This window comes from Cheilinus undulatus, linkage group 19 (genome assembly GCF_018320785.1).
Source record: "Cheilinus undulatus linkage group 19, ASM1832078v1, whole genome shotgun sequence".
Classification (NCBI taxonomy): domain Eukaryota; kingdom Metazoa; phylum Chordata; class Actinopteri; order Labriformes; family Labridae; genus Cheilinus; species Cheilinus undulatus.
The window spans coordinates 4250544-4275999 of record NC_054883.1 but is presented as its reverse complement, the minus strand read 5'-3'; the positions used below and the strand labels follow the sequence as shown (position 1 = coordinate 4275999).

Here is a 25456-nt window from a genome sequence, read left to right as displayed (position 1 = left end):
TCACACTGAGATATATATTAAAGCTCCTGTGAAGTTTTAACTGTTCATGGAGTAAACTTTTGAGATTAAAAACCTGTTTTCAGGTGTACAGGACAAGATTAGCACACTTGGTCCCCAGACCACATCCTTCCCCCCTCCCCTTTTGTCATTTGTCATGTGAAACCCATGTGGTTCATGGTGTTATAACCCTGTTAAAAATAATCCATATACATGGGTGCATATATTTTGTGTGTTTGTGTGAAGATACCAAAGCTGCCAGGTCATGTATGAATCATAATGCACACACATGCAGATAATCCAGCATTATAAAACCATCAGCTATATGAACCTTCAACCCCTCTGTCCCTGCAACGTGTCAGCCCACATGATTCTAAGGGTTTGTGCATGTCCGTATTCTAAATAAGGGAGTAAGCAAGTAAAAATGTTCACAAAACATCCAAATACAACTGCAAATATAAGCAGATCGATTCAGTTTATTATTTTATTTACGTCACCTGAATAGTTGTCTTGTATTCTGCATGGTGTGCAGCGTGAATCTTAATAAAGGTCACTGTGTGTGACCCAGCATATCAGCTCCTTATGATAAAATCGAGGGTCAAGGCACAAAATGGCAGGCCGACACAATGTGTTTGTTTTGGTAACAAATTAGTGCCATTTAGCTCCAACATATTTGGAGTAAACCCCAAATACTTGTGCCCTCCTAAAAGAGTGAGCTCTCAATGAGGAAATCCCTAAACCCAGATGACCCCCTAACATTCAATCAAGCAGACCAGTAAGTAGCAAAACAATAATGCCCTTTGAGATGTCCAATTATCAGGGATTAATGGACTACATGGAGGCCTGAACCTCTGATGTGCAGCAGAGGACGGTTGCCTCCACGTAGACAAACCAGTCCTGATCTGACAAATGTGTCCCCGTAAAGTGAAGTACAAACTGATTGCTATTCATAACGTATCGGTTCGCAGCACCTATCAGTCACACTCGTCATCTCAGACTTCACTTCCTTTTTGACCATCACTTTTGCCACGGCCTCTTCAGCCTCTCCTTATGGTATACCTAAACATCTAATACAACCAAGGACTGGTCCTCCAAAACATAGCTCAATGATTACTATTTCAACTGACCAAAAAGCTTAGGTCTACTCATCTTTATCTTAATAACTGGAGGTTTTGGGGGTTTGTCAAGTCTGAGACTAACCTGACACAGCAGATGGATGTGTTTCACACATCCATCTGGAAAACCTCCCATAGACAGTGTTTGGGAAAGCGCAGAGCCTTTGCAGAGTTTTCTCAAACTGATGCCAGCAAACATCAGTCTCATAATATTACTGGTCAGTATTGTGATGTAACTTTGTCAGCCTTAGGGTGCCTTCACACCAGAGCGGTTTGGTCCGCTTTAAACGAACTCTGGTCCATTTTCCTGGATAGTCCAGTTCATTCAGTGTGGTGTGAAAGCTCACACGAACTCTGGTGCGGACCAAGCAAGCGCAGGGCCTGAACGTTCATCACCAAAGCTTTAAGGATCGGTTTTAAGGTAGTGTTCCCTCACTTTGATTGATGGCAGAGGGGAGTGACGATAAACTCAGGGGGCTTGCGTAGGAGATGACATATTGCAAAGGTCCTTGGCTGGATTATAACCAGGATTTAGTTGATGCACAGTTACACAGAACAGACTTAGACCCATAAGCCCCCAGGACACCCCGGGTACTCGAGCCGTACTATTCACAACTAAAATACCAGAGTGTGTTCATTGTGCTGTGTGTATTTCTGACACCCAGGCTGTTGTTGGCAGCATCAGAGGTGAACAGGTGTGTTTGGTTGGATGAATGAAGACATGACATAGATTAATGACCTGGGGTTTGCAGCAGACCATTATATTAAAGGCCACTGCTGCCCACTGTGGGTGGGTGGGTGGTTTGTGTGGACCTTGACATGGCCAGCTGCTAAAAATAGCTGAAGAGAATAAACAGGCTGCTGCTTTGGCGTGTTTCCTCCTTCTTATTGACAAAACACGCTCACAGTTTCTTACAGATGCGGCCACACACACTGAGCTGTATCTTAGTGAGTCTGTTGGTTTCTCTCACATCATGGCAGTCATTGGCCTTTTACAGATCTGCATTTCAAGAAATTAAAAATCACACCTTTGGAGAGATGTTACATCCAAGTCTTACATTTTTAATCTTTCCCACCCATGCCTTTTTTCCTTTACTTTCTATTTATAGAAAGGGGAGCAGCACTGATTGAACGCTTATTATTGCAACAGAACTGACTGTGACTTTTGCTCTCCTGCTCCTGCAGAAGCTCACAATAATTACAGCCGTCCATATTTCTTTCTCCCTCTCTCTATCTCCTCTGCCACACACAGACTCATTTTACATTCAACACAGCACCTCGATACCTTAGGAGAAGCTCTGTGCAGCAGTATTTTTCTTTATCTATGAGAAAATACTTTCAGCTACTTTCAGGAAAGACCAACACAAACTGCAGTGTATCTCTCTAAATGAAGGCGTTATGAACAGATGACAGCATGTCTCTCGGCGTCAGAGGCAGGAGCTGTGAGTGTGTCCGCAGTGTTGTTTGGACGGATGATGGAGTGGACTTTTTTTTTTTGACAAATTGGAAAAAGGAAAATACAGCAGGCGTTGACGGTTCAGGGACGAGGCAGTCAGCGCAGTCGGTCGACTCTTTTTGGTCCAGGATTGATGGGGATCTGCTCTCAAAGAGGGGAGCAGGGAATGACAAGGGAGTGATCTTATTTTATCACCTTTAAGTTCCTCTTTCAACATATTTTTCTTGCTCTTTGCATGCAGAATAAACTGTGCAAAAGCTCTGTGTGACACATAGCCTCTATGGTGGCCAAATAGGGCAAACACACTACACCAGCCCAACATATTTCCATTTAAGAAAGAAGGCTGCAAATTCAGAGATGATGCAAATTCTAAATGCATGTAATATTCATCTCCAACTGACTTCCTTTTCCCTCTTACAGGGTTGTATTCATCCTGGCTCATCACACCAACCATGTCTTCCCACTGCAAACCTAAAAATCACCTCTAAAAAGCAGCCTGAGTCTTATTTGTGAACTATTTCCATCTTAAAATACTACATACCTCACCAAATATACTTCACATTAGTGCTCCTGGAGTTCTGCCGCTGCTATGATTGGATATGCAGAGGTTTATGTTGCATTCATGTGCATCTAAACTTATTGCTTTGCTTCTGTATTTGCAACATGTTTGCTGGTTTTGTGTTTGTTTTAGTCCCTATGACGACTTTTCATGTCTGAAATTAGTTGCAATGCCTCTTTAGGACATACAAAAGCAGAAAAACCATCAAGTAAAGATTGCTTTTTATCTTTATTTTAAATGCGTATTGCTTGTAACAGTTGCTGGGAGAGAATGAGTCAGATAAGACGATTTAAAGTACACTGAGGAAACAGACTCTATTTACATTTTACCCAGCAAATATTTACACTGAGTGATATATTTGACAGTTTGAAGAAAACAGCAGGAGTTTCAGTCAGGAAGTGCCTAAACATGTACGGGACAGTGTCAGTGATGAGTTAAGAGGAACTGCTTTTTCAACAGGGGGCGCTAGAGTTGACCTAAAGTTCCTCACAGGAGCTTTGAAGGTCAAATATTTTGTAAAATATACTTTTTCAGGCTTTTCTACCTAAAATATATGCCACTGACCTGTCCACAATCCCCCCAATAATCAGAAAAATCCATTCCCTGTGCTGAAACAAGTCGTTAGCAGATTTTCCCCTCGTGATGTCATGTGGGGTGTTAGCCCCACCCCCAGGTTCGGTTGGACCTCCCCGCTTGGATGAAAGTTCCGCCCTCCTCTCCTGATCAGGAGTGCCACATCCATTAACCCTCGTCCATTTCCTGAGAGAGGCGTTGTCAGGGGCGGAGTCAGACAGCTCATTAACATTTAAAGCCACAGACACAGATGGGGACCTCTGAGACAAAAAGAAACTTGTCTTGAAAGGGTCAAATATGAACAGAGCCTGGGAGGTGACATGAATGTGTTTATGTTTTTTAATACGCACATGCGTTTTAGTATCTTGCAAGTACGTTTTATTATCTCTCGTGTGCGTTTTATTATCTCACACGTGCATTTTATTCGTATTTTGTGCGTGGAATTTCTCAGTGTCTCACACACCAAACTGCAAGAGCAAGATACTAAATTGCGCATGCGTTTAGTATCTCGCATGTGTGAAATCATGCGCACGAGATACAAATAAAACGCACGTGTGAGATACTAAAACACAACGCTATTAAAAAATAAACACGTTCATGTCACCTCCTGGGCTCTATAAATATGTGACTTTTAGCTCTGTAACGCTGGCCACTTCACAGTTGGCAGATCAATGATTACGCTGCCACGGTAGGGGGAGCGCTCCACAACTTACACACTAACAGGCACATAAACATCCGCGCTGGAGGGCTACAGGAGCAAGTTGTGGTCAAACTTAGTAATATGATTAAATTGTGTTATTTTTGGTGGGTCAAAAGCAGCCAGCAGTGATGAGTGAGGAGACAGACCCAGGTCTGCTTCACGGGAAAATTTTGATTTAAAAAGCTGCCTAATGGAAGTCTGGATGAAACAAAAGTCGGTGTACATACTGCAGTGATGAACTGTCTTTACACCGAAGCACAACAAGTCTAAAGTACCACCTCTGGGCAGAACACATCTTTGCTAATGTTAGCAAAGACGCAACAACACGGGATCAAGTCAGAACATCAAGCTACACCCCAAAACAACATCTAAGCCAACTAATGCAATCTCTAATGGGTCGCCAGAGACTGCAGGCCATCAACATCGTTGACCACAAGGGGCTTCAAGACATCACCCAGGTCGCCTCTGATGACCCGAACCACAGAACACCTACGAGAACTACTGCCACAAGAATCCGTGAACTGTATGACAGCTAAAAAGGCAACTAAAGTGGAACAGCTGGCAGCAGCATAGGGATGTGATTAACTTGATTAATTTTTAAAATCTGTTAACAGCACTAGTTTTAACGCATTAATTTTTCAAGATTAATCACAAGCGTTAACATGTTAATGTTAGCAGCCCTAGTAAAAACACAGGCTGTTTTCGAAATCACCTACTACACTAGCAGTGCGTACTGATTTGCCCAAAATGTAGTATGTAGTGTGCAGTATGCAGTATGCCAAAAATACCTGGATGACGTACTAATTCGGGAAAATTTCACAGCATGCATCGGACCAGTCTGCTTCGCCTACTGTTACCCACAATGCAAAGTGCAGGGTCAGAGTTCGTAATAGGGGAGAGGGACGGAACTTTGACCGGAGCGGCTGGTGGTTACAAAAAGTGCCATTACCTTTTATCTTTACCTTTTTACCATCTACTATAGCGAAATAAGTTGTAATAGGGTCACTGTTGTTTTGTTTTGCCGTTACGGCTCGTAACGGCCAGAAAGGTGCTGTCAAATGTGTCCCTTCACTGCACTATACATGCTAAGCTAAAAACAATGGCTATAAAAATCCTGAAAAAACAAATGAAAACACTTCCCAGATTTATCCATGTAAATGGATGGAAAACACTGTAGCGTTGTTTAATATTGACCAGTGTATGACGTACTTCTGTATACCGGAAACCAGCTAAACCAGGCCAAGCATACTACACAATAACGTCCGACCGGCAGTCATACTGCATACTACTGTCGAACGCAGTACACAGTGCGCAATAAATACTGCATACTGCGTTTGGCAGGAGTATGCAGTAGGCCAATTCGAAAACAACCACACTTTTTACTGCAGGCTTCTCAAAGGCCTCTCCCTACTGCAGGCCTGGGTAATCAGTACCCTTTACCCCCCCCTCCCCCATTACACCCGTGGTCTGAATGCTGAACTTTTTGAGACTGAAAACAAAAGACCCATGCCACTTTTAGTGGCTTTTTTAGTAGAAGTATGACACGCTATTCTCAGCACATTCCCGTTGTTCTGCATTAAGATATGAATTTTGGGGGCTGTTGCTGCATGTTTACCCTTTTCAACCACAATAATCACCTCTGATTACTGCTGTCAGGGTCTGTGATATATTCTGATAAATGCAGACAGCAAAGGTTAATTGACCAAACACTTGATTCAATCACTGTCAGCCACACTTGACTGTAGCTCAAGCTTTTCTTACTCATGACCTAAAGTGTTTCTTCATTGTGATGTTGCTCATTGCTTTGCCTTGTCTCTATGAGCACCTTCTAGGAAGAAACCACATTTTTGTGGTGTTTTTGTTATATGCATTGCATAAAACCTTCCTGAATAAAAGTAAAGCTTGGATGCACATTCTTAGGATGCAGTACATGCAGGTTGTGTGACTGAAAGCTGACATCAGTTTTGCACCAAAACATTTAGTTGCACAGTCTTGCTCTGCAGATTGTTTTGTATAATTACCATTTCTTGCATCATGACTCACAGGACTAGCTATTGGCTGCCAGTTTGATAATAATTAATGAAAGGGGACACAGTCAATTGCCCCTAATCATTCCCTTGTACACTGAGAAATGACTGTGTCATCAGCAGTTCTGCTGTCATCTTTAGATTAATTTACGTCTGTCAGTTAGGGGTCAGTTAGGGATGCTTCACTACTCTGTCAAATTAATGATTTTATCATGTCAAGGTGCCAAAAATGCTGCAAACTTTTATAGCAAATGTGCACTAAAGCTGAACATTTGCCCCCTAGGTGCATATTTCCAACCATCTCGCCATATTCAAATCAAATTTGCATGGCAAAGACGTGGCAAGAGAGCCAGAGAGCGTATTCAAATTATCAATCAGATCTATATGTAATGCCATAAAGAAGATGGCTGCAGATTTTTTGTATATGCAGATCTACATGTGACTACTGCCTGAGCCTTTGACCTTCATTCAACTGTGCCCACACAGGCACACAGAGCCTCAGTCCACTCCATGCAGCATTATTGATCACTTGTCACTGGAAGGAAGGAACATGGCAAGAGAATCAATTACACATATGCAGTGTGTAATCAAATTTCTGGAAAGAAAAACGCTTTGCTAAGGGGAAATGCTGAAGTGACACATAAGCTCCATATGGAGTAAATATCATTGCTTTATTGAACAGCATTCATATGAAGTGAGAGTGAGGGGTACAGCGAGGAGAGGAGAGCACTGCAGGTAACGATCTGATGGATAATACAGGATACATAATTTAATATCTCTATTTATTCATTTAAGACCAGGGAGTAGGAAGGATCATTACGTATTGATGGCTGATAGATAAGACAGGTTTTGATTACTTGAAGGCATACTGTGTACCTGCTCGGGTGCATCACTGCTGCTGACTGCTCTAGTGGTCACAAAAACAGGGTCAGGCCATCTGCCTGGTCTGTCTTGTCTAGATCAGGTTACATATATTGTGGGTCAAATGGAGCATCATGTTGTAACCTTTGAGGAGTTTGTTTGTAATGGGTTAGTGTGTGAGAGGTGGGGAGTAATTTGTTACTCGTGTTCCTAAAATAAGATGGGTTAATGCCAATTTTATTCACTTTAAAATAATATTTCCTATCTCCTTTATATCTGGAGATGATTCCCTATAATCTTACAGACTTAATTATGCATAAACATTCAGTGGACATGCCCCCTAATATGACCACTGACGCCTTCATGTGTTTGTTTATATGTCTAAAACCGTGTTTAGACTATCCTAACCTGATATCTCATTATAACTGGACCAATAAAATATCCCGCGCGCCCACTCTTAATCACGCTCCTTCGATATTTCAAAAGCACCAACGTCGAATGATTTCCATTGCCTCTCATAAAAGAAGTACTCCCCTATCGAGTTACATGGAGGTTTGTGCCACTAGGACGTGGTGCAGACCGCGTGCACCCCTCTACTCCTCCTCATGTAGTGTACAGCGGGACACTCCGCAGTTCGCTTATCCCGTTCCTTCCCGTTGCCTTTTACGCGCGCGACGTCTGCAGCACTCAGTGATTCAGTGAGCCCGTCCTCTCTGCACGCGCCAGGCTGCTTTTGGATGAAGGCAGGCAAGGCAAGGCAAGGCAGGGAAGCCGGACTCTTTTTGTACCCCGGTGCTTCAATGGCGAAACGGCGCCTGTTTCGTCCCGCTAACCCTTTGTAAATGAAGACATTCACGCTTTTTTACTTCTCCTCGCGACTCATTTTCAACAAAATGTGGGACGCGCGTTCTCAACGCGGAGACCGCGGACTTCTCTCCTCAGCTGTGGCCGCTTGACTGGAGGGGTATCCCGGCTCCCCTTTCATCCTCTACTCCCCGAGGAACGAGAGGAGTTTGCATGCAAAAGGTGGTTTATCTCTGCAAGGTGAGAGAACTGTTCTTCTGGGACTTTTTAGCCAATTTAGAGGACACTTTGAACGGAATCGACATGAGCTGCCAGGACAGGTTTTTTACTCTGATTTACATTCAGTACAAGGTGTAAGGCAACAAAACCTAAGCGAACAGAAGGAACGTGTTAGCGTAACAGGTATGCAGTGTTTCTGAATTTATAAGACTGCAGAGCAAGTCAGAATACACGGATTAGCAAAGTAATTCTCCTATAAATCCCTTCTGGTACTCCTGTATACTCATAATAGTCGCTTTGAATGCTGAATATGCTGATTTGTGGCACATATTTTATCAAGCAGTGCTAAATGTGGCTAAAACTGTTACATTCAAGTACGTCAGCTTAATTTAATCCTGTAAAAGGATGTTACTGATTAGAAATGTTGACCTGCCTCCTTTAATTATTAAATACGTCAATATTAACAACTTTTATTCAAAATTCAAAGGCTTATCTGATGGTTTTGAGGACTTTTAAGGATTCTAATAAATATAAAATATCTAAAGAATGACTTCTTCCTGAGCATAGGGTGATAGCTGACAGCACTTGTGACTGTGATAAGCAATGTGAGGCAGGAGCACATATGAACTGTTATGAAAGGCCCACATTGGTGGAATAGCAGTAGATTTAAAGGCTCCTTTCAGTGCATTTGTTTCCTGACAAACCACTCAGTAAGTCCCATTTTCAGCCTATGGGGCTGCACTGAAAGTAGTGCTCCAGCAGGAGTTCCTTCCCCCTTACAGCACAACCACAGCAGTGCTGGGAGGGAGAGTAAAGCAAAGCAAAGCAGCCATATTGACTGTTAAAAACAAAATCATTGATTCTGTCTAACACCTTCTTAGAAATGTAATGAAAGGGATCAATAACTGTGCAGCTGTTGCTATTTTGGAGTGAAAATAGGAGTAACAGGTGACCATGTCCTCATGCTGCTTGAAAGGAACGGATTTATTTTTGTTTCTTAGGATGAAAGAAGCTTGTCAAATTGATTTACTTGTGCATGATCTGCTTTTTTTGTCATCTCACAAACTCTCTCTTGTCTCTCACTTGTTTTCTCAGTCATGGAGGGACTTTACTAAAGAGGATCCTACTTAATTGAAAACTTTAGACCCCCCCTTATATTTCTTTTCCCCTTTTTAGTCATTTTAACATCCTCCTTAAGTCTCCTTCTCCATCAAAATGGCTGAGAAGATTGGACCAGCAGGGCTCAAGCCCTCCAACATCCGAACCGCTCCCTCCTTGCCCCCTGAACCCATAGACATCATCCGCACCAAAGCCCGCTCCCGCAGGGTCCGCCTTAATGTCGGGGGTCTTAACCATGAGGTCTTGTGGCGGACGCTGGACCGACTACCCAGGACCCGGCTTGGCAAGCTCAGAGACTGCAACACCCACGAATCCCTGATGGAAGTCTGCGACGACTACAGCCTGAACGAGAACGAGTACTTCTTCGACCGGCATCCTGGGGCCTTCACCTCCATTCTGAACTTTTACCGCACGGGGAAGTTACACATGATGGAGGAGATGTGTGCCCTTTCGTTTGGCCAGGAGTTAGACTACTGGGGCATCGACGAGATCTACCTGGAGTCGTGCTGCCAGGCCCGCTACCACCAGAAAAAGGAGCAGATGAACGAGGAGCTGCGGAGAGAGGCCGAGACGATGAGGGAGAGGGAGGGAGAGGGAGAGTTTGATAACACCTGCTGCCCGGACAAGAGAAAGAAGCTGTGGGATCTCCTGGAGAAGCCCAGCTCCTCGGTGGCTGCCAAGGTAGGGAACTGAAACGGGAAGTGTGATCGCACCGCCCCCATCTCACATCCAAAGCAGAACACTCTGCCTGGATCATAGCACATTACAAGCACACTTATTTTCAAAAGGCCTACTCCCACCTGTAAAAAATAAGCATGAGCCCATCTATTTGAATCTTAAACAGGTGTGTACTGTACTCTCATCAGGTGTTTCTTCTGCCATCTGTCTGGTTCCCATCTTTGAACGCAGCAACAGTTGTCAGGCGTGGGCTAAATATAGAAGAAGATGCAGTTTTTGGGATTTGGATGCGTAATGTGCAAGCAAACGTCACGATGAAGTAATGTATAGTTCTGGCAGTCATAAATCACAGCAGGAGCTACTTTTAGACTCCTTTTGCTTTGACAAAATAATTGGTAAGCACGCCAGCTACTAGTGTTGGTTTCCATGCAGGGATAAAGTATGTCAGCGTTGAAAAGATTTGTCTACATTTGTGACACGCTGTTTCTCTTATAGGGACCGGCTCATGTCTGATTCTTGGTGCTTTCATGTGTCAGTTTTGTAGACGTTAGACTTTCCGGACCTGACAGGATGACTTCAAAATTTGTTGCAAGTGTGTTGAGGAAACCTGATGCATCTGGAACAGTTATTTTTACATATTCCTCCTACTTGATGCATACTAAAGTGGTCGTCCCTGCTTTTCCTCTTGCATGTGTAGAAAACTGCAGCATCAGTCTATCACTCCATGATCAGTCTTACAGAAATAGAACGCCTGTGCAGCAATGTTAAGGCTCGCTAAAATGATGACGTCTCTTTCAACTCCTCCTCCTCCTCCACCTTGTTCTCACCTCATCCTTGCTCTGACTCAGTCCTCAATTAGGTAGGTCAACCTTGATGAAATCCAATCACTGGTAATTTACCTTTGGTCTCCAGTATCCTGATCTCATCACCGGGCAGTGCAGGACAGGGTTGTCCTCAGGATTATATTCCATGTCAGCGGATCATAAGCATGAGGTTCCTGTGTTTGTGCACAATCAAAGAGAAGATCAAACCCTGTGTGATGCGGTGCATGTGGTGCATTCTTTCAGACACTCTAATTGAGGGTAAAAGTAGATCAAGAGTCAGGAGTGATTAAAAAAGTCTGTAGAAAAGCTGTGTCTTAAGAGTATGTGGTGTCAGTTTAAGAATCAAGAGGCAAACAGAGCTCTGATTTAGGATCAGACGTATTATTCAGGATCATGACAACAGAGGATCATTGCATCTACTCAAGAATATTAAGGGTTGATTCATGAATCTGGAGTTTATATACAATAAACAAGAGTATAAATTAAACAATTAACAGCAAAGTTAAAAAGAAAAAGCATGAATTCAAAACAGTGTTCATTGATAAATCAATAATGTAAATTTAAAGGTCACATATTTTAACCCTTTAAGACAAGTTTATATCGGTCTCAGAGGTCCCCAAAACATGCCTGTGAAGTTTGTTGCTGAAAAAAAAAACTCCACTATTGGATTTTGCATGTCTAAAATTCCTCTGTTTCAGCCCTGCTCTGAACGAGCTGCTTCTGTGTCTGTGGCTTTAAATGTTAATGAACTGTCTGACTCTGCCTCTGACTCCTCCTCTCTCAGGAAGTTGTTTTGGCTTAATGGATGTGGCTCTGCTGGGTAGCTGAGAGGAGGATCAGGAGAGGAGGGTGGAACTTTCATCCAAGCAGGGAGGGCAAACTGAGCCTGGGGGGGCGGGGCTAACTCTCCACATGACATCATGAGGGGAGAATCTGAGAACAGCTTGTTTCAGCACACATTTTCTGAAAGGGGGGGGGGGCTGGATTTTTCTGATTCTTGGGGGGATTGTGGACAGGTCAGGGTTGTTTTTGTTAGAAACGCCTGAAAAATTGTATTTGCATGATGTGACCTTTGATATCAGGAGTTTAGATACAATAAATTAGAGTGCATATTTAATAATCCACACCATAAACTCAAGAGGGATAAGCAGATTTAAGAATTACTGGCCAATCAGATATGTTATCATAAATGCACCCTGAATTTGATATTCTGACTCGGAGACTCCGAGCCACTTTGGTACCTTCAGTTGCAACTCATAGCAACCAGAACACATACAGCTTGGATATGTTGTTACCCTCAGCTCCAACCTCCAAGTTTGGAGGTAAATGGAGTGCAGTATGAGAGATTAGATTAAAAAATTTAAGATTTATTAGAATCAATCATGTCGATGATACATTTGAAGGATATATTTAAGAATCTTAAAAGGAAATACAAGAATAAAATCATATATTTAAGATTCATCAGTACATTTGAGAATCAAGAGTGTTGATTTTAAAGATATGATTTAAGAAATAGATAAAGATTAAAATTGTTTATAGTGTGCATATTCAAAAACAAATGGAAAGCGTCAAAAATCAAAGTAAAGGTTTTAGAATCAAGAGCATTGATACAGAAATCTAAATCATTAATTCAAGAATCATGTATTAATCCATGTATCAGAAGAGTATAAATAGTTTAGAAATAGTGTAAAAGCACTAAATAGTTTGTCCTAGAATCAAGTATGTATGTTCAAATAATGAATGTAGAGATTCAAGATGCTCAAGCACAGATTCAGAATTCAGAGACTGGCATAATGATTTGAAAATAAATTAAGAAATTGATATGGTATATCCAAGAATTAAGAAAGTATGTTTAAATCCTGATGCAACTTTTCAAGAATTAAAAGATTTATGAACAAAGAACATGCATTCAAGAATCAAGAGTAAAGTACAGCATTTTCAAGACTGGCCATCAATGCGTAAGGGAATAAATATACCAAAATAGAATTTAACACACAGCATAAAAACAAAAACAAAATGCAGAAAAAATACACTGAACCAAAATGCTGATTAATTTGGAGCTCTGGGCTTGTTTCGCTGGAGACGATTACACCTGAGGTGTTTGTTTTTCACTGTTTAGCTTGTGGGCTTAATTTTTCAGTGTCACATGATCAAGACGAGCATCTTGACATGACAGAAGAGAATGCAGTCATTTATCAGACAAAATATCTTTAAGATTTTTCAATAAAATGAGAAAAAAATATATATATTTTTTTCTGTGTGGCCTAGTACCAAATAACTAAGGGTCTGGTACTGGTCCGTGCCCTGCTGGTTGGTGGACACTGGTATGAACAATAAGAAATTAGCTTCAGACATCAGAATGCATATCCAGCAATCATAAGCGTTGATTTAAGAACTAAACATTCAAGACTCAAAAATGTTGATTTAAGGATTAAATGTGTTGAATCAAAAACCAAAAGCATAAATTCAATAAACAAAAAGTGTTCATTCAAAAATAAGTTGCACAGATTTTTTAACCAGAAGCACAGATTTAACACTGGAATATGTGAAGTAGATTTAAGAAGAGCATAAATAAAAGAATCAAGAGTGCAGATTCAATCTCAGATCTCTGGATGCTTGTGCTAAATCACAGAGCTGTGTTCAGCTTTTTAAACGGTATAGATAAGGTAATGTGACGGAGTATTTACGGTGGAGATCCTTTTATAGGACGTCTTAACATGCTAAGCCCTCCTTCCTGTATTTCTCCTGCATGGCTGGTTTTCTCCCGGTGATTTGTGATTGACAAGCCTCCCGCCTCGTCTTAATAACTGTCTTCTACCTCCATGAGGAAGCTGTACATCACAAGAATCAATTACAAAGAGGCTGCCAATATGTAAGTTAAGGCAAACTCAGGTGACAGCAGCAGGGTAATTTGATAAGCTGTGGTGTATCTAAAGTGATTTACCTCTTTAATATGGCCCCCTGGTCTCTAGATGCATCAGGGTATTGCTGACCTGATCACTATCATGTGGGGGAAGCCTGTGAAACCTTCAAGGGAAATCCCACCCTAATTCAAATTGCATTGATATTCTGCTGAGTGCTCCACCAGGAGAACTTGAACGCGACTGTAATGGCTCTGCCCTGTGATCGCGCAAAGGTTATCCTCAGCTGAAAGTACATTTAAAAGTACACTCTCAGGGGTGTACAACTGGCAGATAGCAGTTTCCTGAGGTCAGGGAAGCCTTTTGTGGGTGCACTGAGGACTCTTGAAAGCCCTTGACCAAGGATATGCCATTATCAGGCTGGTACACGGCCGTGTGCATTTATACATGGCAACCTGAGCCCTCTATCAGATGCAATCACAGCAATCTGATGTGCACATATTCCGTCTTTTTCTCACACTTCCTCCTTTAATCAGATATTAGCGTGGCCTTATGGAACCTATGGCACTCTCTGCCCTTAAGTAAAGGTTAAGCATGAGAGGACTGACCTTTTCAAGAGGGTCAATCAAGCTAGGATTACATTCATCAGCAATAACACGAACTCATGCTTAGGGAGTTCTTACAAGCACTCCCAGAATTGTAAAGGTTGCAGCCATTGCACCAAAACCAAAAATAAAAAAAACAGAAAGCAGTACAGTAGAATTTGTGAAAGCTAGAAGTGAAATAAACTGGTGGGAAAAGCCCTGAGAGTGAGAGAGTGATGTAAGAGATGCAGTCCCTCTACTACTAAGCTGGATCCTTGCAAGGCTTTCCCAATGATTAATGAACGCAATGGTCAAAACAAAGGGGACATGGGCTGATGCTGTGGCCTTTACGTGCTTCTGCATGGCTTTAGTTGGACTGACCCAGTCGTGTGAGGAGGAGGAAGAGGAGGGGCAGGGAGTTACTTGGTGTCCAGTTCAATCGAGTGCTTGGCTCATCACAGGTGAGCATTCAGGGGGAAAAAACAAGGAGCTAATGTCACAAGATCTTTTAAGGGCTTGCACTGAAAAGAACACCTGCAGTAGCATCCCACATGTATACCCGCAGCTGATTGGCAATTTAACTGAAAATGGAATTACAGAAAAATTGCAGGAAAAAAAAGTATTTTCACAGCTTCTAGCCTGTGGTAAAGAACCGCCATATGCTATTGCATTGAATAAGATTGCCGTGGCCAAATATCAAATGGATGTTGCCATTGTTTCCTTACTTTAGGCTATAATTTCTATTAATCCAGTAGGACGTGTCATCCTTGATAAGGAGTCAGAAGGATTTGTACTGGCCTGACCCTCTTTTGTTTACAATGAGTCACTGCTTCAGCTTTACTGGAAAACACTTTGCAAGACTCATATAAGGAAGCCTATAAGGTACACATATAAACCTATTAGCAGTGTGAAAGCATGCATACAGTCTGTATGAGTCATTAAAAGCCTTATTATTAGTCTGTGTGATAATATTGTACAACTGCAAGACCAATAAGGAAGATTTCTCACTTAAAGCTCCTATAAGGAGTTTTACCTTGCTATTAAATAGGTCTGAACGATTTGCAAAAAATAATACAATTGTGATTTTTTTCCCCCAGTATTGCAATTGCGATTTAATATGGGATTATTCTTAGGTTCCTCGTGTATTTTTCAACAAATTCAAACAATAAATCATTCCATATTATAGCCTACATCCAGCCAGGACACTCATCATACATTTAACCATTTTATTGCAAAATGGATTTACAAGATTTTTACTTGGCAGAGAAGGTTCTGCTCAAAAGAAACTCCCTGGGGTGGTCAAGCAGCTGCTTTGACTTTACAGGGAGTACATGGCTAGAAATCTCCATATAGATACACACATTTATGACAGTGTGTATGGAAAACAATTAAATTATTTAGAAGCAATTAATCCATGGTAGCATGAATCTGAATATGAGGGTGCAACAAGCTTTATGCTATGAAGGAGGAGGCTGGGGTGGAGGAGGTGAAGCTGGCTATCAGCTGATTGTAACTCGGCGTATGACTTTTGTGAACTCACTCCTCATGTTTCTCACACTGGCGTCCTGAAAAACCCTTATTTTAATCTCCGTCTGAAATGCTTCATTTTCGCTGCTGTCTCTTTAACACCCCCCCTCCACGGACCTGCTTTCCTCCGACTGGCCGATTTTCTGGAGGCTGGCCGGCAGCAGGACTCAATGTTTTGCGCCTGCCTCCTCCAATGTGGCTATGTTGCTATGCTAGTAGTTGTAAACTTTGAATGAACTGGTCCGACTGAGTAAAATATGGCGAATTTTGATATACGTCTGTACGTGTTAGACCCTGAGTCTGACCCTGACAGTTTGGAGAGAGAGGGGGAAGAAAACCAGCAGCAGCGAAGGATAGAGCAGGACGTATCTGTTTGATAAGTGTTTAATTACTGTGTTTCTAAATGGCTAAAAGGCCTTGTGGGGGCGGTCTGTTCCGCTTTGCCGGCAGCACAGACGAACCAGTCAGGAGATCCTATTGCAATGACCTCATCAGTTCGCTCCATCGAAATCTTGTCTCGGGAAGATCTCGGAGAGATTCCCAACGAACTGTTTCCATCAGTTTACACTCTAATTCCAAGATTACTGCCACATACCTTTATCTTGCAGTTTGAAAATTTGCATACGTGAAGTATGGACACCCAACATTGTGACTTTATACTCATGTTTTAAAAATCGGAAAAGTATAATACCCCCTCTTTGAGAAAAACGTGCATAAAGGGACGTGCAGATGGTCGAGTGGTTAAAACGCACACCATGTACGCGGGCAGCCCGGGTTCGAACCCGGCCTATGGCCCTTTGTGGCATGTCTCTCTCCTGTTTCTGAGTCTATCCACTGTCCTCCTTTCTCCAATAAAGGCATGAAAAGGCCCAAAAAAAAAATCTTAAAAAAAAAGAAACCCTACATAAAATATGAAAAGTTAACCATTCTAAAAAATTTGACACTTGAATATTTGGATAATGTGCATAAAATCTCTGCTGTTACAAAAAAATGGTTTATTAAACTGGTGTTTTGACACATTTCAAGTTAAAGAAATATTGCAACTTGTGTGATTTGTAAATTACAGCAGGCCATATTGCAATTTAATCTAATTTGCGATTAATTGCCCAGCCCTACTATGAAACAGAGTGAGATTAGTACTGATGGTCCTCTTTAACCCACAAAGGCAGACAAGACCATTTACGGCAAGACTGATTGTCCTATAAGGCCATTTTTAATGTTTGCAGCCACTGCTGTGGGGTAGGTATCAGACAAATAGAGTTAAAGCACACAGCTGAACCTGCCTTTGGTGATATTTTCCACAAGATAGATTTACATTACATAGAAGTACATGAGATTTGAAATCCAAGAACAAGAAATAGGGCATGCAACTTTGTCCACATGTTGCCATGATCAATGTATTTCATAGTTTTTTACAGGAGCTTTAATAAGGTTATAAATATCTTCATTTGGGGGCAAGAAAGTAGGTACTTTTGCACTTTTGTGGCTCTGTCACCATCTAAGGCCCATACGGGGGCAAAACATATCAATATGAATTTATTTACAAATACTTCCTTACTCAGAATTGATGAAATTCTGATACATTTTTTGCCTAGATGCTGCAGGAAACAGAATCAGGGCTTTGTAAAGACTTCTAAAGGACCGCTATGCTACCAGTTAGCATGCAGTCTATACCAATGCACAGACTTGAGCTTTTTTCGCCTGTTTGAGTGCATTACCTTTACCAGTGAGCTTTTATGCATACACAGTCCTGCCAGTGTTTATGCCACTGGTTGTGTCTTTTATCAGTGTGATTGCTAGTGGGATTAGACGTCTCAAATCCATTTCTTTCTATTTTCAGATAAACACAACTATACACAAGAAGTGTATAATAAATATCAGGGTGTCACCAACCATTTGCTTCACACTAGTGATTTAGTGAGAGCTTCAGTTTTAACACACGAGTCAGGCTGTGGTGCTCGTGTCGTAAATTAATGCTATTAGTTGTTACATGCATGCCTACAGTGCTCAATTTTAATATATGTAGAGCTCAGTTTGCAAGAGCAGCATGTTTTTGCTTTGATTTGTGATGTGCAAAGCTTTCCAGAATATTAACAATGTCGTATGAAATATTAAAGCAGTAATATACCTTCACTCAGAGAGACAGAAACCATTCCCCTCTTTTGGTTTTCTTCAATTTAGAGTCCATTCAGTGTGTGGGCAGTCCTGGGAAATAATGGCCAAAGATTCAGAGCATTTTAAAGAGATCAATGTTTCTATTTGCCAGACCTTTCAAGTTGGGTTTTCTATCTCCCTCACTCTTCCCTACATCAGCCGTGTCTAGCCTCGTTCTTGCTCTTAATGTGGATGTGCACCATTAGTCTTTCCTTATCTAATAATCGAGTCTATCTGGTGGGAATGCTAAGCAATGGGCCTGTATGGGCGCAGGCTTGTGCTGTTTGGTCCTCCCACGCTTTAGAGCAGCCAAAGTGAGTCCAACACAGACACTGTTGAGGATGATGACACAATGTGAGGAAGCTGTAGCATGATACAGTACTGTATCAGGTCCTTCAAATGCCAGTTTTTGTGTCATTTTTGCCATATTCATCCTTTTGATTCAGCTCCTGTAGTTGGCAGCCATTATTCTCTAAAGTCGATGCATAGGAGGAGTCTCAGACATTGTTCTGGTATCATACCTCTGCTGTCCAGGTTCTGTTTAAATTCAGGGTCAGGTTTGTATGGACATGGAGTCATTAGAGCTACAACAACTCAAAACATGATGTAAGACAACAGCAAATGCTCCTCCTAGCTAACGTCACATTAGCCAGTCATTAGGTTACTAGCTAAAAGGTTAGCTAAGATCTTACAGCTTTGTGATTGTATTTTGCAACATTATTCAAAAGCTAATTTGAAGCTTTCAGACACTTAGCTAACCATGGTTTTCAGTTGCCACAAACACACATACCTACGAAGTGGCTAAATGCTTACGTTAGCTTATGCCCGTAATATTGTTAAAGATATGCCTCCAGCCTTTTAGCTAACCGTCAAATGTTGTGGTAGCCTAAGTGGCTTCCTGCCACATGTGATTATGTAATGCTAGCAGATAATGCTAGTACCTATTCCTTACTACATTAATTGGTATGTAAGCTTGCATGATTATGGAAGAATTTTCCAATTGTATTTTGATACACCATTGGACAGTAATACAAGATTATTAGCCACTTAGCTAGCTATTTTATAACCTAGACGTATCAAATCATAGTTCACTGGTGGCACAGTTAGAAAGGAGTAGGACTATGGTCACCTTGTTAGCCATTAAGCCTGCTGATTTTACTCCTTTTACCTCTGCTGTATGATGGTAATATCAGCTCTCATCCATGTAGTTTACAACAAAGCTAATAAGTGCCTGAATTCATATCTTAATGTCAAAAAGTGTCACACAACAGAGCTAGGGGGGAGTAAATGTAAGCTAAGTGTTAGCTAGTAATGACTAGACTCTGCCAGTATCAGTCTACTGAGTGATGAAGTTAAATAGAGTGGTGCAGTCGTAACGTAATTTTGTAGGCAAACCCGGAAGTTAGCGTCACATGAAATCAGTCGAGCCTATGGGATTATTCAATGGGTTTTTGGATTATTGCTGAAAATAAGATCTGTGTCCGATAAAAGTTTATGAAACTTGCATGTTTTGTTCATAAAGACAATCTTCATAAACTGATAATATAAGAATCATATCTGGTTAATCTAACTGACAAAAGTACAAAGCTAACGTCATGCTATATTGAACAACAACACGGTCAACTCAATTTAACGTCATCAGGTGCGGATACAAGTGAATGGCAGGCTCAGTTCCTACGCTTCGGATGATGACGTCGAGTCTCCCCGACAAACGCTGTGGTCCTTGTTAGCTGTCTTTTAGAAACCGCCTTTATGAAGACGTGAAAAGATACAAAGTTCAAAGGTGGGGCACGTTTCAGATGTATTCCATGTTGTAGGATAAAACGTTAAACTCTCTGGAGTTTCTGTTCATCACAGACCTTATTTTATAACCTTGCAAAGCAGATGGATGTTTTCCTTGTTTTTCACTGGCGAATCCATCTTGCAAAGCGCAAATCTGAACCATTTGGGCCCGGTTAGAAAGTGACAGGACCAATCAGCGACGAGGGGCAGTACTTTCAGGCGCAGCAGAGCCATGACGTCAACAGGCAGCAGCAGGAGCTGGTGCAGTTATGGAGGAAGAGATTAGCGTGGATGCTGCTAAAGTGGCAGTTTTATCAGAACTTGAGACATTTCTTGGTTAAAAGAAGAACAAAGAACGGCAGTGAGTTGTTTTCTTTTCAAAAACAACAAAAGTCGAGTACTTACATGTCTATAGTCGCCATGTTTCGCGTTATTCCTCAGTAGCTGCGCAGCCCGATAGCTGCTAGTCACGTGTTTTGTTGCTCTGATTGGCCCGTAGAGATGTGATAGACAGAACATTCATCCAATCACACTCTGAGCTTTTTTCAAATCCTCTGCCTTTTCTCAAACGTTTCCTATCGAAGCTTTCCCAACTGGCGTGTCAGGTTACTTATTTAAGGCATTCAACCAGAAACTCATTCAAAAATCCCAGAGAACTTGAGGGAACCGGAAGTGCTAAAATGCTAACTTACTTCCGCGTTTTCGGACTCATTCCTGCACCACTCTACAGTAGACAAATAAAAGCTTTCAGCAACTTTTCTTATTGCTACATAATTTGTAAAAGCCCTGAGGCTTTTGTCAGAGTTCAGTAGTGTTACATGATAACGTTAACAAGAATTAAAATTGTAGCTAACATGTTAGCTAAGTGCTCTAAGCTAAAGTAGGCTAATGTTAGCTAAGAAGAGGTAAAATAAGCTTTTGTCTGAATGCTACCAACTTAAATATTTGTTGATACAGTTTGAAATATGGTCCGACTTTTTTCCATATTTAACATGGTCCTAAATAGGACAGTCAAGTTGTTAAAAAATATTTCATAAAATAAAATATTATGATTGATTGCAGAATTTCTGTAGTTGTGATTCAACTTAGGGCACTTGAGTTCCTTCTTGGATAAAAATCTGCTTTTATTTTAAAAGAAAATAAAGCATTTGGGTAGATTTAAGATTATGGCGTCATGGAAAATGAGCTTGCTATGGATTGAAAAAGGAAATGAGGGAGCAGTTCAAAGCTAATATTTGATAACAAAAGGTGCAGATGCCTTTGACTTGTTCACTGAGCTCTTTCTAAGTTTTTAAAGTAAAATGAGACATGGAGAAGTGGTGGAGATTTTGAAAAAGCTTTACCAAAGTGTGCTGAAAGGGACAATAAAGCCTGAGATTAATGAGACTTTAAAGATTTAATGCACTAATTGCAGACCTTCATTAACCATGATTAATTGAGTCCCAAACATCACTTGAAAACCGGAAACAAAGCAGAACAACAAAAAGCATTAAAGCCTCTCACCCTGGGTTTGGGGGCACTGACCGCTGTGTGAACATGGTTAATTGCTCCAAATCTGCCCAGTTGGTGCTGTGATAATGATAAATTGTGAATGTGACAAATCAGAAAGGAAACTGGCTTAAAGTGTAACATAAGCAAATTCAATTAGCCCACTGTTCTCTGCAGCACTTGTTTCAGATCACTGCTGCTGACAGCCTCTTACTCTCCATCCATCCATTTCCTCCAGGCTTTTACAGCACTGAGAACCGGGCGTTTGGCCTTTTGTGTGTATTGATGAAGTTTCTGACAGTGTGACAGTTTAAGATGGTGGGAGGTGGTGACGGCGAAATCAAGTTGAAGGCCTCTCGTCTGTTTAAAGTCAAACGCTCTCCACATTACGTGCCCCGGGGGTCAAAATCAAGCCGGAGGTCTTCTCATCATCCTCTCGTCTCTGCGGTCAATCTTCAGAAGGTTGAATCAATATGTCATCAGCATTTTATGAGAAAAAATGTTCTCCGCTTAACTGTTTTTTTTTTCTTTTGGCGTAAAGCCAACTGGATGCTGACCTTGCTTGTTGAAAAATCTGATTTTGATGTTTGAAGTTCTCTCAAGGTGATACCCTGTTGCAAATAGGAGGAGTATCTCCAAGCTGCAGTGCTTATTGTACTACATTATCTTATTTGGCCTTTAGTGAGTCATCCGGATGTACTACAGGAGAGGAGTTTGTCATTTAGGCGGAGCGTACCTTCTGCGGTCTCCTGGTTACATAAGCCTTCCTCCAGGCCTCTAATCAGTACAGCCTAGCAGTTAGGCAGCAGCACCTAAATCCTCTTTACACCACAATCATAATCAGATAAGAGTGAACCTTCTAGATTATAGGTGACATGAGTCCTTATAGTGCATGGATGTTCCATGACACAGTTTGAACAAGTCTCACTGTACACCGCTGTATTTTAACATTTAAAGAGTAGTCTGTGAAAAAAAGATCTAACATTAACTTTATTTCTCTGATGATTTCGCTGAATAGTTCATTATTGTGGTTGAAAGGGTTGTACAAGTTTTATAAAGCAGAGGCAATTTACTTACTTTCACTAAGCTAAATTCAATCTTCTCTTTCCCCAGTGCACTTTCATACCTGCTGTAGCCTTTAAAATTTGATGATTTTTTTCCGCAGTAGCTAAATATCTACATGTTCTACAGATTATAATATCCCATTTAAAATATTGAAGACCTTTCACTTACATCTTTCTTGATAATTCAGTCTCTTGAAAGGGGAAAAGTCATAAAAAATCCACCTTTTAGCATTTCTGCACACATAGTAGAATAAGTGGAGTAAGTAAATGTGAAATAAGCTTACCCAGTTCTTTATTTGTGGTCTGCCTACGTCTGAAAACGTGAAACCCGATGACCTTGTCAGCATCACGATGAGACATTATAATAACCGCCCCTCACCTGGTACCACCACCCATAAATCTCCACCCACGGCCACAGAAGCTCATGTCAGCACACCCCACTCAGGAGAGGGGTGTGGTAACAGCTCATTTGCATTTACCACCAAAATGGGCTGTTCTAAGAAAGGCTGTTAGAAGCTGGTTTATACAGGGTCAAAAACAGGGATCTCTGCTGCTGCCTGAACACAACAGGGTCTCTTCATTTAGACCAGGGATCACAACTACATTTGCACAGGGGCAAGATTTTTTTTTTGGCAGATAGTGTGGGGGGCCAGACTGTTAATTAAGCAAATAAGATCTACTGAGATGTTTTGATTTCCTTTGAAATGTACCTTATTTTTAGGCATTAGTAGTAAATTCAGTCCTTATTGCCTATACTGCAGACAGCCACAAGGGGGCGATTGAGATATTTTAGCCACATATTTTTAGGGCTGTAAAGTTGCACATCACTGGGTTTGAGTTCTGTTTAATCCTGTTTGGTGAAAAAAACATCTAGTAGGTCTTTTGTTTCTGATATCCAGGCAGGGACATTAGTAGGTTGACACTGACCAGGCAGTTCTCATCAAGAATGGACTGATGAGTGTGTAGTCATCATGCATCTGATTTACTAATAATGGCAGACAGGTGGATTCTTGTGAAACTGTTCGAGCAACAAACAAATCCAGAAAGACAATTTTATTCTCTGTTAATTTTTGACTTTCCTTTAGGGATTTTTGAAAAAGAAAAGATACTGTAAATACCATAACACATTTTCCTCACATTTTCTGAATTTAATAATCTTCTAGGGGCCGGATGGGAAGCTGTGGGGGGCCTGATCTGGGCCCTGGGCCTCCAGTTGATGATCAGTGATTTAGACCAAAGGGAACTGTGTCATAAGGTTGAAAATTGGCATGACATCTCACCTTTGAATTAAGGAGAACTCATGGCCTGAAATTGTGGCCTGATACACCACAAAAACCCTAATCTAAGTAAGTGTCATGCTCTAAACTCTAAACAAAAATATCTTATTCTGCTCAGTATATGCCACATTGAATCCAGACAATATGTCATAATAAAAAAGCTTGAATTTCTTGTATTTAGTAAAAACATCTGCCAACATCTATTTTTAAAGTTGTTCAACAGGAACGCATGCAAAGGCATTGCTTTATATGTAAAATACAAAGTAGATGGCATGCCTGCAGCCCTGACTAATTATGAACCCCTGTACCTTGGTAGGCTTTTAGGACTGAAACAGAAGCATTAGACTTAAAGAAATACAGAGAGAGTAAAACCAAACAAATGCAAACATTATAATGCGATAATAATAAGAGACTATAATGTGGCAAACAGTAGAATAAGAATTATAAGATGAAGACAGTCAGTGCTGTCAGGCTTGCTTCAGTTTCAGCAGTCTTAAAAATCTTCAGCTGTGCCAGTTTTTTAACTTCAGACTGTAAAACTCCCACCGCTGTGTTCTTCTTGATGTAATTCTGTGTTTTGGTGTGCTGAAATTTCCAGCTGATTTATCCCTCGCTTTGATTTCACTGTTTATCAGTTGACAGATTGCTTCTGGAATTTAGAAATAGTCGACTCATTACAAGACACCCACAAGTACATTTCACTTGCTGCATTTGCAGATTCTTTTACAAGAAGCACTGGCCTTATTTCTGCCTTTTTAATCCTGTTGTAAGATATGAATCTGCTTGTTGGGGGAATGTGGCTTGTTGTGAATGTAATGAGATATTTCTGACTAGAAATAAGTCAAATATTCTTGCACTGATTTAAGTTTTTTACAGTGTTGCTGGTAGCTGATAATGAGGTTATACCAAGGGATAACATGAACCAAACAAGACTGTTAAAGGTGTAGTAATGTATCAAAAGTGGGTCTTCCAGGGTTAAAGCACTCAGCTCTAACCTTCAAGGTGTGCACAGGTAATTGAACTTTTATTGTGATCATGCTTTTGGCCTTCCACAATCAAAGAAACATGATTGATGGCATTTTTTACATTTAAAATGTGTTTCCAAAGCTTTTAAAGCTGTATAAATACATTCATAGATGAGGATAAACACTGGACACAGACCTTTTTAACATTCACTTCCTATTTATTTTTGCTTGAGTATGGATTTTGTGGAACAGCAAATGTATGTGGGAGCTGCTGCTGGGTTATGCTCGGCCAGTTAGAGGGAGCAGATGTGGGCCAAAATTCCTGATTAGATTTTTGTCCCAGTCCATCCCTGGGCAAGGAGGAGTGCAGGATGATATACAGTCATGTGCACAAGTGTTAGGCATGTAGGGTGCTGAGGATTCATCACAGGGCCGTACATGCCTGGAGGGGGCTGTTGACCAGTGTCATGCTCAACACATGTCCACACACATATGTCACTCAGAGGTCAAGGTCAAGCTCAACGGCATCTTTGTCCTGGTCTTTTCACCCCAGGTAATATTCATAGCATGACCAGGGGCTTGTGACAACCCACCTGTCGGGACAGTACCCTATAGGTCATGCTTTCTCACCACATCCACCGCTAACTTAAGTTGTTGACTTTTTTATATTTCAACAGGTTATTTTCCAAGTTTGCAAGGACATCCAGAGTACAACGAGGGTTGTGTGAATGCTCCTTCTTAGCCAATGGTGCCCTTGGGTGGGCTTACTCGTCATTACCACCTTATCAGTGTTCATTTTGGCAGCTATTTTTAATTTTAGTC

At 41.2% G+C, this 25456-nt stretch overlaps 1 protein-coding gene across 1 annotated transcript in view; it reads left to right on the top strand.

Annotated features, from left to right (window-relative positions):
• Positions 1 to 7915: 7915 nt before the first annotated feature.
• Positions 7916 to 25456, top strand: part of kcnb2b (potassium voltage-gated channel subfamily B member 2b) — a 167444-nt gene continuing 149903 nt past the window's right edge. The window contains exons 1-2 of the mRNA XM_041814209.1: positions 7916 to 8332; positions 9407 to 10111. Coding sequence (XP_041670143.1) covers positions 9527 to 10111 — 585 coding nt within the window. The 5' untranslated portion in view covers positions 7916 to 8332; positions 9407 to 9526. The remainder of the gene's footprint in view (positions 8333 to 9406; positions 10112 to 25456) is intronic.